At 44.6% G+C, this 17,484-nt stretch overlaps 1 protein-coding gene across 1 annotated transcript in view; it reads right to left on the reverse strand.

Annotated features, from left to right (window-relative positions):
• The window catches only part of HYDIN (HYDIN axonemal central pair apparatus protein), a 347,593-nt gene that overhangs the window by 63,301 nt on the left and 266,808 nt on the right, over positions 1–17,484 (reverse strand). The window contains exons 40-48 of the mRNA XM_054579213.1: positions 15,875–16,012; positions 13,646–13,829; positions 11,262–11,403; positions 9,523–9,685; positions 7,827–8,453; positions 5,672–5,893; positions 3,435–3,637; positions 3,033–3,215; positions 2,065–2,184 (exon numbers count right to left, since the gene is read on the reverse strand). Coding sequence (XP_054435188.1) covers positions 2,065–2,184; positions 3,033–3,215; positions 3,435–3,637; positions 5,672–5,893; positions 7,827–8,453; positions 9,523–9,685; positions 11,262–11,403; positions 13,646–13,829; positions 15,875–16,012 — 1,982 coding nt within the window. The remainder of the gene's footprint in view (positions 1–2,064; positions 2,185–3,032; positions 3,216–3,434; positions 3,638–5,671; positions 5,894–7,826; positions 8,454–9,522; positions 9,686–11,261; positions 11,404–13,645; positions 13,830–15,874; positions 16,013–17,484) is intronic.

Below are 17,484 nucleotides of genomic sequence, written 5' to 3' on the forward strand. Positions count from 1 at the left end.
TTTCCTGTGCATTATCCAGTGCACTCCCCACAAATCTGTGAGGTGGATTCTACTATTTTCCCACTTTGCAAATGAGCACACTGAGGCTCAGTAAGGTTTTAAGGAATAAATGCATTATACCTGGTTGCACGGGTCCTTGTTTCTGAGCTACTGTGATTATCCTCCTCCTGGACCAGTGCTGTTTGATCCCAAATGCTAGTTAATTCCAGTGCTGTCCTGAACACATGCCTCTCTGAATGACCATCTTCTACCTGACTCCCATCCCCCAGCTTCTCTGTACCTCATGTCCATTAACCCGACCCATATTCCTCTCCACCTTCACTTTCCAGTCCGGCATCTCAGGAAAAAAACTGGAGGTATTAAGGAAAAGGAGAACAAAGATGGCTCATTAGTTCTGCCAAGTAAGAATAGAAATAAACCCTCTCTACTTATCACAATACGTGCTAGATTGAATGCATGTTGAGAACTTGGTTTCAGTTTGTGTCTCACCCCCCTGCCTATATAAGAAATTTTTATATAACTAAATAGACTAGGATCACAAAAATGTATAATCATCAACCTCACCTGAGCATCCAATTTTGCCTGTTAATCTTGATCCATTTCTCTAACATTCTCCTTTTCCCATGTTCCATAAAAAGGGTTTCACATCTTCTCCATTTCTCAACATTTTAAATTTCCCTCCATTTCCCTCATTGTTGGGGGTGTCCTTGCATCATTCACCATGGAGAAAATAGACAGTTGCATGGGAACCTTCTCACTGTTCCAACCAATTCTGTAAACCTACCTACACCGGAAGCTATCTCACCTTTGTCCCTCCTTGAACAAGATGATGGTCCTCTTCCTGGCAAAGGCCAATATCTGCATATCCCCTTGTGTTGTCTGAGGGGGCTGATGAATCATACTTTCTCCTTAAACTCCAGTTTCTATCTCCCCACTTCCCCTTGGCATTCAAACATTGTAAGAACAACAGTGTATGAACAGCCTTCCCTGAACTCTGTGTCTCCCTCCCATTCTTAACTTCCTCCAACTCTCTTCACAGCCAAGGTTTTCCAATGAGCTATCTTCACACACAGGCTTCATTTTCTCACCTCCTACTAACTCCTCAAGTCTCTTCACCTGGACTACATTCTCAGAATTTCCCCTAAAAGGGATCTTGCTAAGGCCTCAAGTGACCTCCATGGTGTCGAACCCTGTGGACATTGATATCCTCATCTCTTTATCATCTCTACAGCATTCAACTGTGGTCAATAGGTGGCTACACCCTCTTCTTGTGGCTCCATGACACCACCCTTTTCTGATTTCCACCAATAGCTCTGGCTCTTTCTCACCTCCTTTGCTGGCTTCAACTTTCATGAGTGGTCGAATTCCTCAGGGCTCCATTTTGTGATACCCTCTCTTCTTAGGCAATCTCATACATGTCCATAGCTTTTGTTGTCTTGAAGACAGGCCCTTTTCCTCTGAGAACCAAAACCTTATGGCCTATTCCCTGCTTTATGTGGCTACTAGGTATATCTTCCACGCATCTCAAACAACCTATCCCAAAATGAACTCTTGGTCCTATTCTTCCCCTACCAAAACCTAATCATCTTCTAGACTTTCGCATCTGGGAAAATGGCACCCCCACTCATCTGGGTGCTTAGCAGAAACCTGGGATACCAGAATCCAGTTCTTGCTCTGGCTGGTGTGGCTCAGTTGGTTGGAGCACCGTCCTGTGAACCAGTGGGTTGCAGGTTTGATTCCCGGTCAGGGCAAATGTCTGGGTTGTGGGTTCACTACCAGTTGGGGCATGTGCAGGAGGAAGCAACCAATAGATCTTTCTCTCTCACACTGATGTTTCTCTCCTTCTCTCTCGCCCTCCACTCTCCTCTCTCTAAAATCCATAAGCATGTCCCTGGATGAGGATTAAAGAAATTAAAAAAAAAAAAAGAATCCAGTTCTGATAATTTGTGGTTCAGGGACTGAGGCAGCAGTAATTAAAACTTTGTCCACATAAAAACTCTCTTGGTACCATTCATGAGTCCAACCCAGGGGTTTAAAATCTGCTTTGAATAAGAGAACACTTACTTATCTCTTGATTTTCCACAAAGCAGTGGCCCAAAGTAAAACCTGTCCTTGCTCACAATATACTTCTTAAAGATCATCTCGTCTGATTTCATGTCCATCTTCCGGTGAGGGAATACCACTCTGAATACAGGGGAGAAAGGGAAGAGGAAAGGCTACCTGAAAGGAAGTTCAGTGCCAACACTTGATGTTTACATGAACCTAACACTCCCTGCTCATCAAAGGGTCCAGGTGCCTGGAGACAGGATGACTCTTAATTTGAAGACCTCTGCTGAGCCTTTATTCTTGCTCCTTCCTCCCTCCCCCTGGCCCTGAGTGAAAATAGTACAGTTTGAACTTGAGAAAGAGATACCACTCTTGTCTTTTTTTACGAGGAGCTGATAATAGAGCTGAGTTGAATTTCCTGTCCTCGTGTGCCCTGCTAGAAAAATTCCCAAGAATCTCTATGGAAAACTAATTCTGGTTGATATTAGCTAGTTTCTGAGTTCCTTATCCAATGTTGCTCCTTAGTCAGAATTGCAAAGGAGCTCTTCTTGGTGGACAAGCTATAAAAAGTCCCTTCCCTGGGGTGGGGAGGGCGCTTGCCCCCCTAGCTTGCTCAGCCAAGTGCCTTTATGTGGTGCTTATGGGGCACAGTGGTGTTGGATAGCTCAGAAAAAAGCTCACCCATGGAGATTCACATATATATTCATACTGTAGCACAAAAAGCCTTAGAGTAAATAAAAAATTTGTTTAAGTTTGTTTAATAGTTGAATAAGTGAACTAAGTTGCCAAATATTAATGTCATCTCAATCTCATGGTATCATGTCTTTCCTGTGAACATGAGCATCTAAGACACTGAAGCCCAGGACAAGAGGATTGGGGAGGCTGTCTCAGATCCACATTGGTATTAAGAACCACCTTGTTCAAAATAGCATGGGGGAGCTAAAACGTGTTTATTGACCTTTACTTCTAAATTAAAAAACACTTACTTTGGGTCTTGGCAAATATATGGGAAAGTGCAGACGCCACGGCAATACAACTGGTACTGGCGGCGAGTTCCAAGGATCTCAAAGTTGAACGTCTGGTCAAAGTTCCCAAGATCATTGGCAGAGAACTGCACTCTCAGCGTCACCTCGCTGTTGGCTGGCACAATCCACCGGAAATGATTCTGCCTGCAAATGACCATGTGGGCTTTTCAAGTGAGAATGCTTCCCTTGGGCCAAGAGAAGACAGGATTGCTGCCTGGGAGAAGTCCTGTCCTGTGGGTGTGAGGCATGGCAGTCCCTAGGGCCCTCCTGGCAGAACAGCCCTGTTCCCATCTGGCGCTGTGACAGCTGCACCCTCAAAGTGGGGTTCCAGCATTTCTCTCCCTGGCTTGCACAGAGGCCCACCTGAGGAATTTCTCCTGGGAGTGCTGTCCAGACAAATTGTTCTGGTCCATGTCTGATGGCGAGGCAATGGCTCCAGAAGTTCCTCCAGAAAGGCTCTTCCTGTTGATGGCCAGGTGACGTTTGTCCTTCGGAGTATCACGAATCTGTTCTATTTTTTCTTTTAGTTTCTGTTTGCTTCCCTTAGGTACAATGGTCATCTCCTCCTGGATTTTAATTAAAAAGGAGCACAGGGTCTTAAATACTCATTATATATATATACACACACACACACATATCACACACACACATATACATATATATACACACATACATACATACACACACAGAAGACATAGATGCCTACAACACCTCTGCAGTCTGGAGTGATCCCGCTGCAGGTTCAGGATGCGGGCAGCTGCCTAGAGCAGAGTAAGGCCTCGCCTCCTACACTAGAGTAGAAGGGAAGTAAATAGAATTCTAGAGCTTTCCCTGGCACCCTATTCCCTGAGAAGGAGTCCAAGATCTTAAGGAAAGCTTGATGCTGGCAGGGACTGTGTTCCTATATTGCCTTTTGTTGTTGTGTTTCTTCAGTATCTTTTCATGTAGACCCCATATCCCCTCTCAGTCACACTTTTTGGAGAGACCAGTTTTATGTTCTTACAGAATATTCCATAGTCTGAAATTTTCTGACTGTTCTCAGAGTGACACCTAACTCATTTCTTTATTCCCTGTATTTCTCATAAACTGAAAATTAGGCTTAAAAGCTTGATTTGATTTATAGAGGATGCCGTGTACATCACATTCCACCACAATGGGGGACAAATAATGTCAGGGTGGCCCCTGTTACAGGTATAAAGTGTGCTTGTGTGGCTGAAGTGGTGTCAGCCAGATGTGGCCACGCTAAAGTAGATGGTTCTCTTCTAAGCCGGCTGGTCCCCTGTGGATGCTCTAGTTCAAGTGATTGTCTTGTTCACCAACAAACCATTCCTTTTTGTATCCACTGGTGCTCCTTAATCATTTCCCCCCACTAGGGATAATGGAATAATACTATTCTAATTCTACCATTCTTTCTATAATTTCAGCTGTCATTGTCCTAGAACGAAGAACTTTCCTTCATCAATTGGAGATAAACTAGAGTTCCTCCTAAAATAGTTAAAGAAAAAAAAAAAAAAAAAGAACGCTTAACTCTTTCCAGGTAATGGCCAATGGTCGGAAAACAGTAGAAATCACCTCTGATGTTGGGCTTTTTTTCTTTTTTATCTTTTTTGTTTGGGCTCTGCTCTAGTAAGGCCTGCCCAGAGAGGCTGCTCGCTGCAGATGTTGATTTCCTGCTTACTTGTACATTGAGGACTGGGCCATTCTTTGTCACCTAATTGAGCTGTAGAGAGGGTCTGCAGGTGATTTTGTTTGCTGCTGATTTTATTTATTCTTTGCTGACGTGCATGGTTTGTAGGCGGCCATGTGGAGAAATTCAAACATTCTTCTGGGAATAAAAAGCCCCTCCATAATTTTTAATCCACTTTTCCTCTGTAATTTAGTCTAGTAGTTGTCCATATATTTCCTTCTACTTTTACATGATTTCATTTTGATTGCTTAAATTTTAAATCCAACTGGGATTGATTTTATTGCATGGTGTCAGGTGAGAAGATAAAAAGTGACTTTACCCAAAATATCCAATTTTTCCATCATAATTTCTTCAATAATCTGTCCTTTCTCTAGTGGTGTGAGTGTCTATTGATTCAACCTGTGTCTATTGATTCTTTTATTCTTATGCACTGTGTAAATTACTCAGCAGCATACATACATTATACTATATTTTCAGAAGAGCTAGTTTTGCTTTTTTTTGCAGATGAGATTCAAAGTAATTTGACAAGTTCTCTAACCATCCTATGGGGATTGGTATAGTTGGAAATGAGAATCAGTCATTTTCAGTTTTCTCTTGGGAAGCAAGAAAATTCAGACCTGGGGAAGGCGCACCTTGGAGAGGCTGGTGCAGGGTCCTTGGGCAGGATCACCTGCAGACCCTGTCTACAGCTCAGTTAGGTGACAAAGAATGGCCCAGTCCTCAATGTACAAGTAAGCAGGAAATCAACATCTGCAGCGAGCAGCCTCTCTGGGCAGGCCAGCATGTGGAGGGGAAACACCTGAACAAGTGTGACACCCAGGACTACACTCAATTTTGGGCCACACAGAGGATGACACTCTCCTCTACTCATCTGAAGTCCCAGCAAGGTCAGGATGAGCTGCTCACTCTTTACCTTCACCGAGTTCGTGACAGCGGTGTTTGAAAGCTCTCCTTCTGACTCCACTTTCTCCTCCAGCAGGGAGAGCTCTTCGGATGGTGGAATTACAAACACAAAATGCTCCAGGATTTCCGCTGTGGCCAAGGGCAGCCGCTTCGCAGGGTAGGAGATGATTGAGAATAAGACAGGAGGCGGAATGGGCAGTCCAGAGGAACCCAGACCCAAGACATCTAGGATCTAAAGGAAAAAGGCCATCGTTAATTTCTTCCACCCTCCTCCCAGCAAGCACAGGGTGGCTCAGACCCCCCCCGCCCCTCACCTTTCCTTCAGCGTTCTCAGCAGATGCCCCTGCAGTGGGCAAGTCACAGGGGAGGGAGTGAGGGCCTCTGACACAGGTCTGTGGGCTTTACTAGACTCCCAGGCCCCTGGACCGGGCATTTGTCATTCTGTTGTTGACTATTTAATTATCTCTGCAAATGGACTGCAAACTGCATCAGGACAGGAACCTGGTCAACATAGCACATAGCCTAGCATACAGTAGGCACTCAATAAATCTCTGCTTAAAGAGACCAGCTCTTAAGATTCTGATATCTATAGTTGTTCCATCTATTTTCAATTTCCATGTTAATTTTTCTTTTACATTTAAATGTTATTTCCTTCAAAGGTGAAAGGAAGTTAGGATTGCAGCAGGTCAAACACAGCAAAGGAAAAGAAAGCAAAGGTTTTGGGAACAGGCTAAAGGATGGGAGTAAAGAGAGAAGTCGAAAAGAAACTTGAGAGAATTTATTCCTATTTTATTCTCCAATTCTGATCTGAGAAATAATGAACATGTATGCTCCAGAGCAGATGGCTTGAAAATTTAGTAGCAACTTCCTTCTCAGCATGTAGAACCCTCAGAATAAGGATGCTAATTGTTGTTATCACAACAGTACATGTCCTAGCCCACCTGAGTGTCCATTCTGTGGGTCAAATGGGTTATTAGGCTTACAGGTAACTATCTTCATGTAATCCCATGTTTCTAATCCAGTGGGTCAGGCACCTAAAAACATTTCCTGACTAATGTGTAACTGCAGTCAACTCCCAGGATTCAGGATGTCTCAGAGGAAAGGGATGAATAAATTAACAAAGCCAGGGAGTTCTTTAAGCAACAGTCTAACCTACCTATAGCTTAGAATGTGGAGAGTATAAAACAAGACAAGAAGATATTTTTGGCTATAGTTATAGAGTACAAATCATGATGAGATGTTCTTTAAAAAACAAAACAAAACTATTTTTGGAAAAAAAAAAGACAATTCCTTATCTCAGGCTGACCTGAGGCCCAACTGTGAAAGAACAGTGGGTGTTGTGTGTCCTCCAATTGTCTTCAGTCCCCTGGCTCACCCTGCACCACGCCACAAGACTGTGAGGCCAGGTTACATCAGAATCTGCTCTCTTCAATTTTCCTTATCCTCCCATCTAACCTTAGCTGCTAGATACCCCTCATGGGCTCTTTTTCTACTTCTTAAGGTTGCATCTAGTTTTTGACAAATTAAACCAGAGGTCAGTAAACTGTCCCCCTGGTCAAATCTGGTCTGCTTTCTGTTTTTGGAAATAAAACATAGCCATACCCATTCATTTGCATATTGTTGGTGGTTGCCCCAGAGACTGTATAATCTGCAACCTAAAACATCTGCTTTCCGGTGTTTTACAGAAAAAGCTTGCCCTTGGACAAAAGGCTATAATAACCACTCCCTGCAAGCCACTGCCAAAGGTGGCTTTTGGCTTTGCAAAACCTTTTGCTTTTAGGAATCTAAGAGCTGCCTAATAGTATAGTTTCTGTTACTGTGGGAAGCTTATGGCAAAAAGATTTGAGTGGTTGAGTATCTTGCTTCACCCCAAAGTATACTGGCCTTGCCAGCATGTAGCACTGCACCATCAATATTAAACATCAACCCTCCAAGAGGATTTTTATGAGGTTAGATGGAACAGTTTGGATCTGTGGCACTTTCTATGGATTTTCACCAAGCACAAAAAGGCTCTTTTAGCCATTAATGCCTTATCCAAGGGGGCATCAGAGATTAACGGAATTAGGGGGATATGAATATTATATAGAAAGAAATACCTCTATGACTGTTAGCACCGTCCCTGCTAACTGATTCGTTACATCCCCATCCTGGAGGAGGGTGGGTACCTGATCGGCTTTGGGAAGCCTGTCATTCTCCAGGGCCTGCTTCCAGCTGGAGGCTTCAAAGTCAGGTGTCTGGATATTTATGAATGGCACACCTAGATCTTTCTTCCCCTCGTGGTCCTCCTCCTTGTCCCCCTCTCCTCCACTGCTCTGCTCCTCCTGTGCCCGGAGCTTCTCCAGCCGCTCCCTCTCGGCCTTCTCCCGCTCCAGGCGCTCCTTCTCCGCCCGCTCCTTCTCTGCGCGCTCCCTCTCCCGGTCCTTGCGGCCTCTGCGCCCACTCGACGGAATCTGGCGCTGGTCATTGGGCTCGTGGGACAGGTCCTCAGCTCCAATGTGAGGCACTTGAACTCCTTGCTTCCGGTCCCAGTATGTGAGGATGTTCTGAATATCCTTCAAAATCAACTCATAGGTCTTAAACTTTTGGGCCAAAAGCTTGTCAGTGTCTTTCAGGAGTTCCACTTCACTGTCCTCTTGTTCCTGGACAAGAGGAGTCCCAAGAATGTAGTTATCTGTCAGCTGGTTCTTTTTCTTCTTGATTAGTTCTTCCTTGTCTGTCATTATGTGCTCCCTCTCAGATACTTTTCTTTCTAATGAGTCCGCTTTGACCTCTAGTTTGGAAAAAGTAAGAGTCTAGGAAGGCAAAACATAAAATATGCTTAAAACAGTTCTTTAAGGGAGAGCAAATCACATAAAAAAGAGCAAGAGGACACTTTGTTTTGTAAGAAGTCCTCTCAGGATTCCAGGAACCACTTACATATACTAGGGTTGTGCCTAAGCATCACCATAGGGACCTCTACCAAAATATCCATTCTGTGGTCCTTCCTTGTTATAGATCTGGCTGGGGCCAGATCTGTACATTTTGAAAAAGGTACACAGTGATTTTGATGTGCACTCCTGGTTGAAAGCTGACATTCTGCAGGATCAACAGGAAAAGATCACCAAACATGGTCTCTCTATGCCTGCTTTCAGGTGGCTTGGGAGAGGACAAAGGGCATTGTGGTCACTGTTTCCGGCTCACCTGCCGGGACCAATCTACACCTTGTCTGGGAGCCTGGCTTTAGCTTCATGCTCAGAATTCACAGTGCTGAAATGACCACCGTGCATAGCAGCCAGCTGCACCCTTCGGCCATGATGGCCCCTCAGGTGTGCTGCTCTGGCTGTTCTGCCCATCACAGTAGACAGGGATGTGACCCCTAAACTTGGCAGGTCGATACTCTGGTTGGTGCCTGTCTGCAAGGTCAAGCTTATGCTGAGAGTCTTCCTTGACTCTTGTCAAGAATAAGCTCTTAGTTGACCATAGGGGCTTCACTGACTTTGTAGCTTACTGGAGGCAAATCTTTACTACTAGCCTATTTGGCACCATCTGGGGGACTACAGAGGACAGTGGAAAGACCAAGGGCTGTGGTCAGACATAAGTAGGTGCGACTTCATCCCTCTCAACCTCAAAGTTCCTATCTTTGACAGCGTGGGTGGGATGCCAAAAATGACAGGACTACATGAAGCATAAGCCCAGGACTTAGCACAATCGGTGTTCAACAGATGTTAGTCCCTTTCCTCCTACCTTTTACTCCATCAGAAAACCCAACTAGTAGTATTACGTCAATTTTCTGAAGGGGAAAGGTGCTGGATTGAAGGCCTGCTTACAATGGCTGATCCCTTTGCTTTTGCTTCTTGGTAAGGAGCAAAGGAGGGGTGTTACCTGCCGGCTTGCTGTTTGGGATTTCTTCAGGGATGATTCCTCCCTTGCTGCTCCTTGCTTTGGTTTTCTGACCTTCTTTTTTTGCTCATCTTCTTCTTTTTGCCGCTCAAGCTCCTGTTGCAGCTTCTTTTCTTGCATCTCCTTTGCCAATCTCTCCAACTCCCTTTATTATACCAGGCAGAGAAAAGTGAGTTGAAAGGCCTGCTGTCTGAGCCCCTCCCTGCCGGGGATTGTCTGGTTAGGGGACATGCGCAGAGCTTTGGGCATAAAAGGAAAGAACAAAAGAAAGCTGGGTAACTAGGAAGGAAGGAAGGAAGAGAGGGAGGGAGAGAGGGAGGAAGAAAATGGAAGGATGGCTCACATCTATCTTTGGATGGTCTTTCAGCAAAACTGATGAACTGAAGCTCAACTAAGGTCTACTAAGGGGGGGCGGGGCTGCAGGGGCACACACATGTCATTGCTAAGCTTTGAAGATCAGATTTGCATTTTCTTTTTCTTTTTAATGATTTTATTTATTTATTTTTAGACAGAGGGGAAGAGAGGGCTTAAGAAAGGGAGAGAGACATCAGTATGTGGTTGCCTCTCACACTCCCCCTCGTGGGGACCTGGTCTGCAACCCAGGCATGTGCCCTGACTAGGAATCGAACTGGCAACCCTTTGGTTGGCAGGCTGGCTCTCAATCCACTGAGTCACATCAGCCAGGGCAGATTTGCATTTTCTAAGTCCACTATGAGATGAATGCCTAGAAGCGATGCCCTAGATGAGAAAAAAGAAATTCCTTTGAAATCCCAAAGCTAGGCCTTTCCTTCTGCTAGAGGACTGGGCATTTTACAATGGACCAAGCAGAAGAAGAGCTGAGGGTATACTGCAGGGGCAGAAAGGACACAGAACCTCCTCTGGGGTCAGTGGGAGGAGTCTGGAGATAGAAGACAGAAGGAAGGAGGTTAAATTGCAGGTAAGTTTCTTGGCTCTGCCCCACCCAATGTTGGAATCGTAGGGAGGGGTAGGGAATAGAACCCCCTTCCCCCAGCACATTTGAAAGCAACAAGGACATATGTCCCACTGCCACTATATCTGAAAGCCTGAGATAGCAGCCCTGGGATTCCTGGGCCCTAGGTGGCGTGGAGGAGATCCAGTCATTCCTGTGTGGTCCCAATGATGGGCCTAGAAGGTGGCCAACAGTGCTGGCTTGGGAGCAGGCTTAAGGTCCCTGGTGAACTGCTCAGGCTGAAAATCAAGTCAGAGAAGCAGCCAGACCTCAGGGGATAGACAGCACCACCAAAGGCCAAGGTGGCAGCCAGGGGAGGGGGAGAAATGGCTGAGTTCTGGGGAGCAACCACCATACCCACGTGAAGAGAGTGGCCCCTGGGTCACCAGCTGTGGACACTTGAATGCAGAGGCAGAGGAGCAACACCTACAGGCAACACCTCAGGGGAGCCAGGATAGGACTGGGGCCCAAAGCCCCTCCCCCATTACATTGCACAGTCTTCCCCTAGTTCCACATGCCCCGCAGAGAGAAGGAAGGGGAGGAGAACTGGAAAAACCCTGCAAGGCTGCAGCAACCAGCGCCCTGGATGGGTGAGATGTTTTCCTGCTCTCAGCCGGACATCCTTCTGGGTCTCCCGAGGCCATTGCTGCCACCCCGGAGGATGACCTTGGTCTCCAGGATGGGCTGCATGCCCCATGCAAGTTGCTCCCAAGGGCATTGCTTGACTCCAACCCTTGCCCTTGATTCCAACCTTCTCTTCCTCTCCCAGAGGGCCTGCTGAATCTCTCGATCAAACATGATCTTCTCCTCCTCTGTTAAGGCATCATATTCTTCCTCATCCATATTTTGGAGACGCTCCTTCTCTTTCTCAAGCATTTCCCTGTGTTTGTCCTCTGTGGGGGGAACAGAGAAAGGAAGGTGAGGAAAAGTCACTCACAAGCTTTGGCTGTGGGAACCCCCAGTGGCTTAGCTCTGAGCCTGAACAGGCCATGCAGGGTCTGTGACAGTGAGAGGTGACTGGTGTGGCAGCAATACCCCTCGTCTCTGGTGAGACTTCCTTCATTCACACAGTTCTAAAACTGGCCTCCATCTGTGGCAGGCTCAATAGTGGCCCCAAATATGCCCATGTCCTGATCCCCAGCATCTGTGAATATGTCACCTCACGTGGCATTTTTGCAGATGTGATGAAGTTAAGAGCCTTGAGTTGGAAGGATTTTCTTAGATTATTTGAGTGGGCCCAATATAACCTCCAAGAGTCAGAGACAGTGATGTGATGATGAAGCAGAGGGAGAGAAGATGTGACAACAGCAGGAAACGTCGGAAGGCTGTGGGGTAGGGACCATAAGCCAAGGAGGCCCCTAGAAAGTGGAAGAGGGAAGGGAAGGGATTCACTCCTAGAGCCTCCTAAGGAACGCAGCCCTGCTGGCACCTCGATTTTGGGACTTCTGACCTCTGGAACAGTAAGAGAATAAGTCTGTATTGTTTTAAGTCACCAATACAGCAATTTGTTACAGCAGCGATAGGAAATATACCACCCACTGACTTGACCCATTATGAGCGTGTGCCACCAAAGAGCTCAGGGTGACAGAACTCAGGGGGTGTCTTCCACATGCTGCAGATTCCAGGTCCCGAAGTTCAGTTCACACTCTGCACAAAGGCCGTCGGCCTCCTTTTCATGCTTCACCGGCACAACATCCTCACCTTACATTCTTGTTTTAGCTTTGGGCTCAAATATGTGCATTTGAGTCCTTTCCCCAACATTCACCAAAGGATAGTGAGAGATATGAATAATAATTCCTCCTTCACAGAGCTGCTGTGGGGATCGGCTAAGCAATCATGTAAAGCCCAGTGCCTGGCGCATTCATAAATGTTCAATAAAAATTAGGTTTTAATATAATACTATTGTTAATGCATGTCCTCTCAGGGCTTTTTCAAAATGCAGACGATTTAGGGGAGATTAGCCCATTTGCAACTGTGAAAAACTTCAATCCACAAATAATTGAGAAAATGAAAAGAGATACTTTCTTTCAAGTTGATCATTATGGGGAAATGAGTTTTCTGGAAAACTAGGAAACTGGAGGTTGAAATATTGCTGGAAATACTGCCGGAAATACTGCCTGGTCATTCTGCCTAATGATTTTTCTCTGGATGAGATATAAGGAAGCAGTCTCTGAGTTCTGTTTAAGAGCTAAGAGAGCTCAGTGTTTATAAATATTCCTTTCACTGGAAAACTATTACAATTTGTGTAGCTTGGTTTAGAAGAGGGAGGTGAAGCCAAGCCAGGAGGGGTAGCGCTGTGGGTAGAGCTGAGGTCAGAGCAGGAGTCTGCCTCCTAGGGACAGTGTCACCTTCTCACTTGGGGGCCAAAATTTGCTAGGTCTGCTTCTGACTAAACTGGGAACTTATTACTTAATATTATTCTGTGCGTGTGCATCTATTTTTCAAATCAGTGAAAAAATTTTCCAGGCCACTGGTTTAATGACAGGAAAAAAAAAAAAAAAAAAAAAAGGCAAAGGCCTTAGAGTTATACTGAAATTACTAATTTGACCTGTGATCTTAATTAAGACTTTTGATGTCCCCAAGCCTCATTTTCCTCATCTGTGAAATGGGGACAATGTGCCATTTAAAAACATCTAAAGTGTACAAAAGGTCTGCTGCAGTGCCTGGTATACAGTAGGCTAAAATGTAGAAGTTGTTTTGTAAAGTTTAGCAGCACCTCTAGTTTTACAGGAAATTCACAGTTGGCTTGTGGCCACCTGGGTCAAGCTGGGGGACCTGTGATGTGTTCCCCTCAGGTCAGCTGTAATTCCAGAGAAGATGGTTGTGAATACTGTGATACTGGGGGAAAGAGGAATGTGTCTGCTGCCAGAAGAGCTGAGTTCACCCTTCATTCTGTAATCTCTCAACAGGTCCTTTCTGTCTCAGTTCCCTCGCTTGCAAAGTAGAAGAAAACAGGAATTCCCAGCCACTGCCCGGGGCAGAGGTGGGGCTCCAAGGAGATGGCAACTGTAATAGTTTCATTGAAGCTCAATGGGTTATGAAGGCACTGAAGCATTTTAAAAGGCAAAAGCTCTGTTTAAAGGAAAGGCCTGGTAGGACCTGTGCAGGACAGTCTAGGAGGGTAGGGGGCCTTGCCTTCTTGCTCCCTTTTGGCTTTCTCCTGGGCCTTCATGGCTATGTAATCCTGGGCCATGTTGAGAACGTAGATGTGCTCCCGGTTGCCAATGGCCTTCAGGAGGCAGAGGAGGGCAATAGCCGCGTTCCGAGCAAAGAGTGTCTCGAGGCCATCAAACACCACCCCTCGGTAGCAGTCACTCAGCTGAAACCAGAGAAAGCAAAAGCAGTTACCATGGCCACAGGGCCATCTGTTCTCTCTAAAGCAACTTGTTCTGTCGGTGCTTTTACTGGAGCTGCAGTGCTTTTACTGGCGCTACCTTATGAAAATACAATTAAACTATCTGCTAAATTCAAGGTGTTGTTATAAAGAAGGGAATTAAAAATACTTGATCAGTCATGGAAGATCTTGTAGAGTAAAGGATTTATTCTACTTTTATAGAAATAAAGAAAACTAAATGTTAGAGTAAGGGTCTGGGAAGATCCAGGAGATACAGGGAAGAAAGAGGCAAAGGAAAGATGGCTTTATGTACAGGGTAATAGGCAGCAAGGACCGAGGTAGCAGATAGGCCATTTGTATCTTTCTTAGTGGTATTACTGCCTTGGAGTATAATGGTTTTGATAATACTAGCCATTGAAGAGCAGCCTCTGCTGTACTACACCGTTACTCAAAGTGTGGTGCACAGACTGGCCACCACAGGCCAAGGACTGATTACTACCAGTGTCTGATGAGACATGACTCTTGTGTTAGAATGTAAATCAATGACATCACTAAATGCACTACCTAGTTCAGTTCTGCTGCTTTTTTGTTTTTGTTTTTTTCTTTGTAGCAAGACTTTGTTGATGCAGGAAGCAGTGCAAGCTCTGTATCTCAATAAAGACCAGTACTTTGAGTAGCATACCTCCATGGTCTTCCTTTGGGCTTTTCCAGTGATTCTTAGCCTTTTATCTGGGTTCATGAAACACCTCCCCACTCATCGGACCACCTTGCTCAAATCAGTTAAGAGTGATGGTACCTTTAACATGGTAGTTCGTTACATAAATGGTTTCCGGTGATGACATGCCTTCTGTCTGGGAACCTCAAGTCTAACTTTATTATATTAAATATGCAATTAATACAGTGTTCCAGTTTGCAAAAACCATAGTAAACATACAGTTGTTGGGCATTTTGAGCAGCTTAGCTCTCTGTAAGCCACAAGCAGCAAATAGGCTTAAGTGGCACCCTCCCAAATCCTACTGATCTTTAATTGTATAACACATGAAAATTAAAAAAAATGAAAACAGTTATCATGTTTCTGACTTTAAAAGCAATATGTTATTTTAAAATAATTCAGAAATGAAGACTAAAAATCTATAATTACCCAAAGATAACTAGAGTTTATAAGTACTTTGAGTTTTTACTATGGGTATAATATACATTTATAAGTTTTTTATAGGAATTGTGTTTACATACTATTTCATAATCTGCTTTTCTTTCTCTTTTAGTTTTTCAATTACAGTTGACATTCAATATTATTTTTACTCGTTTCAGATGTACAGCATAGTGGTTAGACATTTATATAATTTACAAAGTGATCTCCCTATGGGGCACTTCTAGTACCCAAGTGGCACCACACACAGTCATTCCAATATTATTAACTGTATTCCCTCTGCTGTACTTCACATCCCCATGACTGTTTTGTAACTGCCAATCTGTACTTCTCAATCCCTCCACCTCTTACATTCAGTCTCCCAACCGCCTTCCCACTGGCAACCATCAGTTTGCCCTCTATTCCTATGGGTCTGTTTCTGTTTTGTTTGTATATTTTATTCTTTAGATCCCACGTATAAGTGAAATCATAAAGTACATAATCTTTTTTTCTTGCTTAATGACATACTAAAAACATTTTTACAGCAATTAAGAGGTCTCCAAATTCTAACTCCTAATGTCTCTTCCTTATAGTTTTAAAAACACCACTATAGTCTGTGCCATGACTCTTTTGTTTTTGTTCTTTGCTTTTTGAATGTGCAACCTTCTGATCACTGGTCCTTTAAGGTGAGTAGCTTCCCGCAGACTGAGCCAGTGGGGTTAGGGGCTGACAAGGGCTGTCAAAAGGGCAAGTACATGACTTGTGAGGGTGAGGAAACCTGTCTTTCCTCTCCAAGGCCCCTGGGTTCTAAGCTGCTGTTGGTGGGGGATGGCTCAGAGTCTGAGCACAGCATGGGGAAGGTGTGTGAGCCCCCAACTCATAAGGGTGATTGTGGACGCACCTGTATACGTTCAGACAGGATCTGAGTGAGTAGTTCCTCAGGCAGCACACAGCTCAGGAGCCCGGTGTCACCTGCGATACTGGGGCTGACACTGAGCCGGCGTGGTGTTGGCCCTGAGGGGAGAGGACTGGAGGAAACCTGCTGAGTGGGAGAAGGATCAGGAGTTAGAAAATCCAGCTTGATGTCTCAACAACTCCTACACATATAAGCCATGGTGACCTCGGGAAAATCATATAATCTCTCTGGGCCCCATTTCCTCATCTGTAAAATGGGGACTATTATATAAAATGGAATATTCTTATCTTCCTTAAAAAATTGCTATAAGCTTCAAATGGGAACACTGTGGGAGGTGCTTTGTGTACATACTGAACAGCACCCATCCATTTGTTCATTCATTCAACAAATATTCACTGAGCGCCTACTATGCACCAGGGTCCACTCCAGTACTAGGGACAGAACAACACACAAGTCTGGCAATGTTGCTGCCAGTGTGGTCCTTAACATTCAAGTCGGGGAGACAGAAGAGGGGCAGATGAATATGCAAATCAATAATACAATTTTAGATAGTAATGAGTGCCAGAGAGAAAATGATCAGGTATGGGAATAAAGAGCAATGACAGAGTTGGACAATAGCTACTTTGAAAGCTATTCACATTACTTGAGCAATATGAAAGAGCGAGACAAAATCCTGAGAGAAGAGTCTCTCTGAGAGGGAAGAGCAAGCTCCACAACACTCGTACACTTGTGGTTATTTGGGGAGCACGTGGGAGCCCAGTGTGACGGGAAGTGAGTGAGCAAAGGGAAAGCTGGACAGGCTTAGATTCAAACACCTAGTCAGGCCAGAATATGCAGGGCTTGTCGGCCAAGGTGAGGGATTTGATTTCAAGTGTTATAGGAAGTTGTTGGCATGTTTTAGGTGAAGGATCAGACCTTGATTTTTAGGAGAGCATTCTACCTGCTGCATGAGGTAACAGGAGGGGAAGCAAGGAGACTGGTGAGTTAGGTATTTCGTGGTCAAGGCAGGAGATGATGGCAGCAGGGTTGGAGACGGTTGTGGTGAAGGTGAAGTAGCTGATAATGGATGGATTTTGGAGGCAGAGCCAACAGGATTTGAGATGGGATGTGAAAGAAGGAGAGGCATCAATAATGACTCCTTGAGTTTTGATCTGAGCAAGGTGAAAAATGGTGAAGTTATTTATTAAGAAAGGTAAGAAGGAGGAAAGAACAACATTTTGTATTGTTTTCTTATTTGGGGGGATGGTGCAAGGACCGCTTTTTGGACAGATACATTTTGAGATGTCTAAGCCATTTGATAGGGATATTGAATGTGATTTGGGTGTATGAACCTATGCTTGGGGAGAAACTAGGGCTGGAGATATAAATTCGAGGTTATAAGCAAAATGAAAATACTTAGGTATTTTAATATTTTATGTAAATATTTAAGAAAACACTTAAATATATGAAGAAAATATTTAAGTATTTAACTAATGAACTGGATTAGATCACCTATATAAAGAAAAGGTGGATCCCAGAAAGAAAAGGTAGCTGACTCAGTCCTAGCCAGCTCTAAACACTAGGTGCCTGAAGGTGGAGGCACTGGAGGAGGGGAG

The sequence above is a fragment of the Pteronotus mesoamericanus genome, unplaced genomic scaffold (genome assembly GCF_021234165.1).
Source record: "Pteronotus mesoamericanus isolate MK-2021 breed Mesoamerican mustached bat unplaced genomic scaffold, CSHL_Meso_final contig_52, whole genome shotgun sequence".
Taxonomy (NCBI): Eukaryota; Metazoa; Chordata; class Mammalia; order Chiroptera; family Mormoopidae; genus Pteronotus; species Pteronotus mesoamericanus.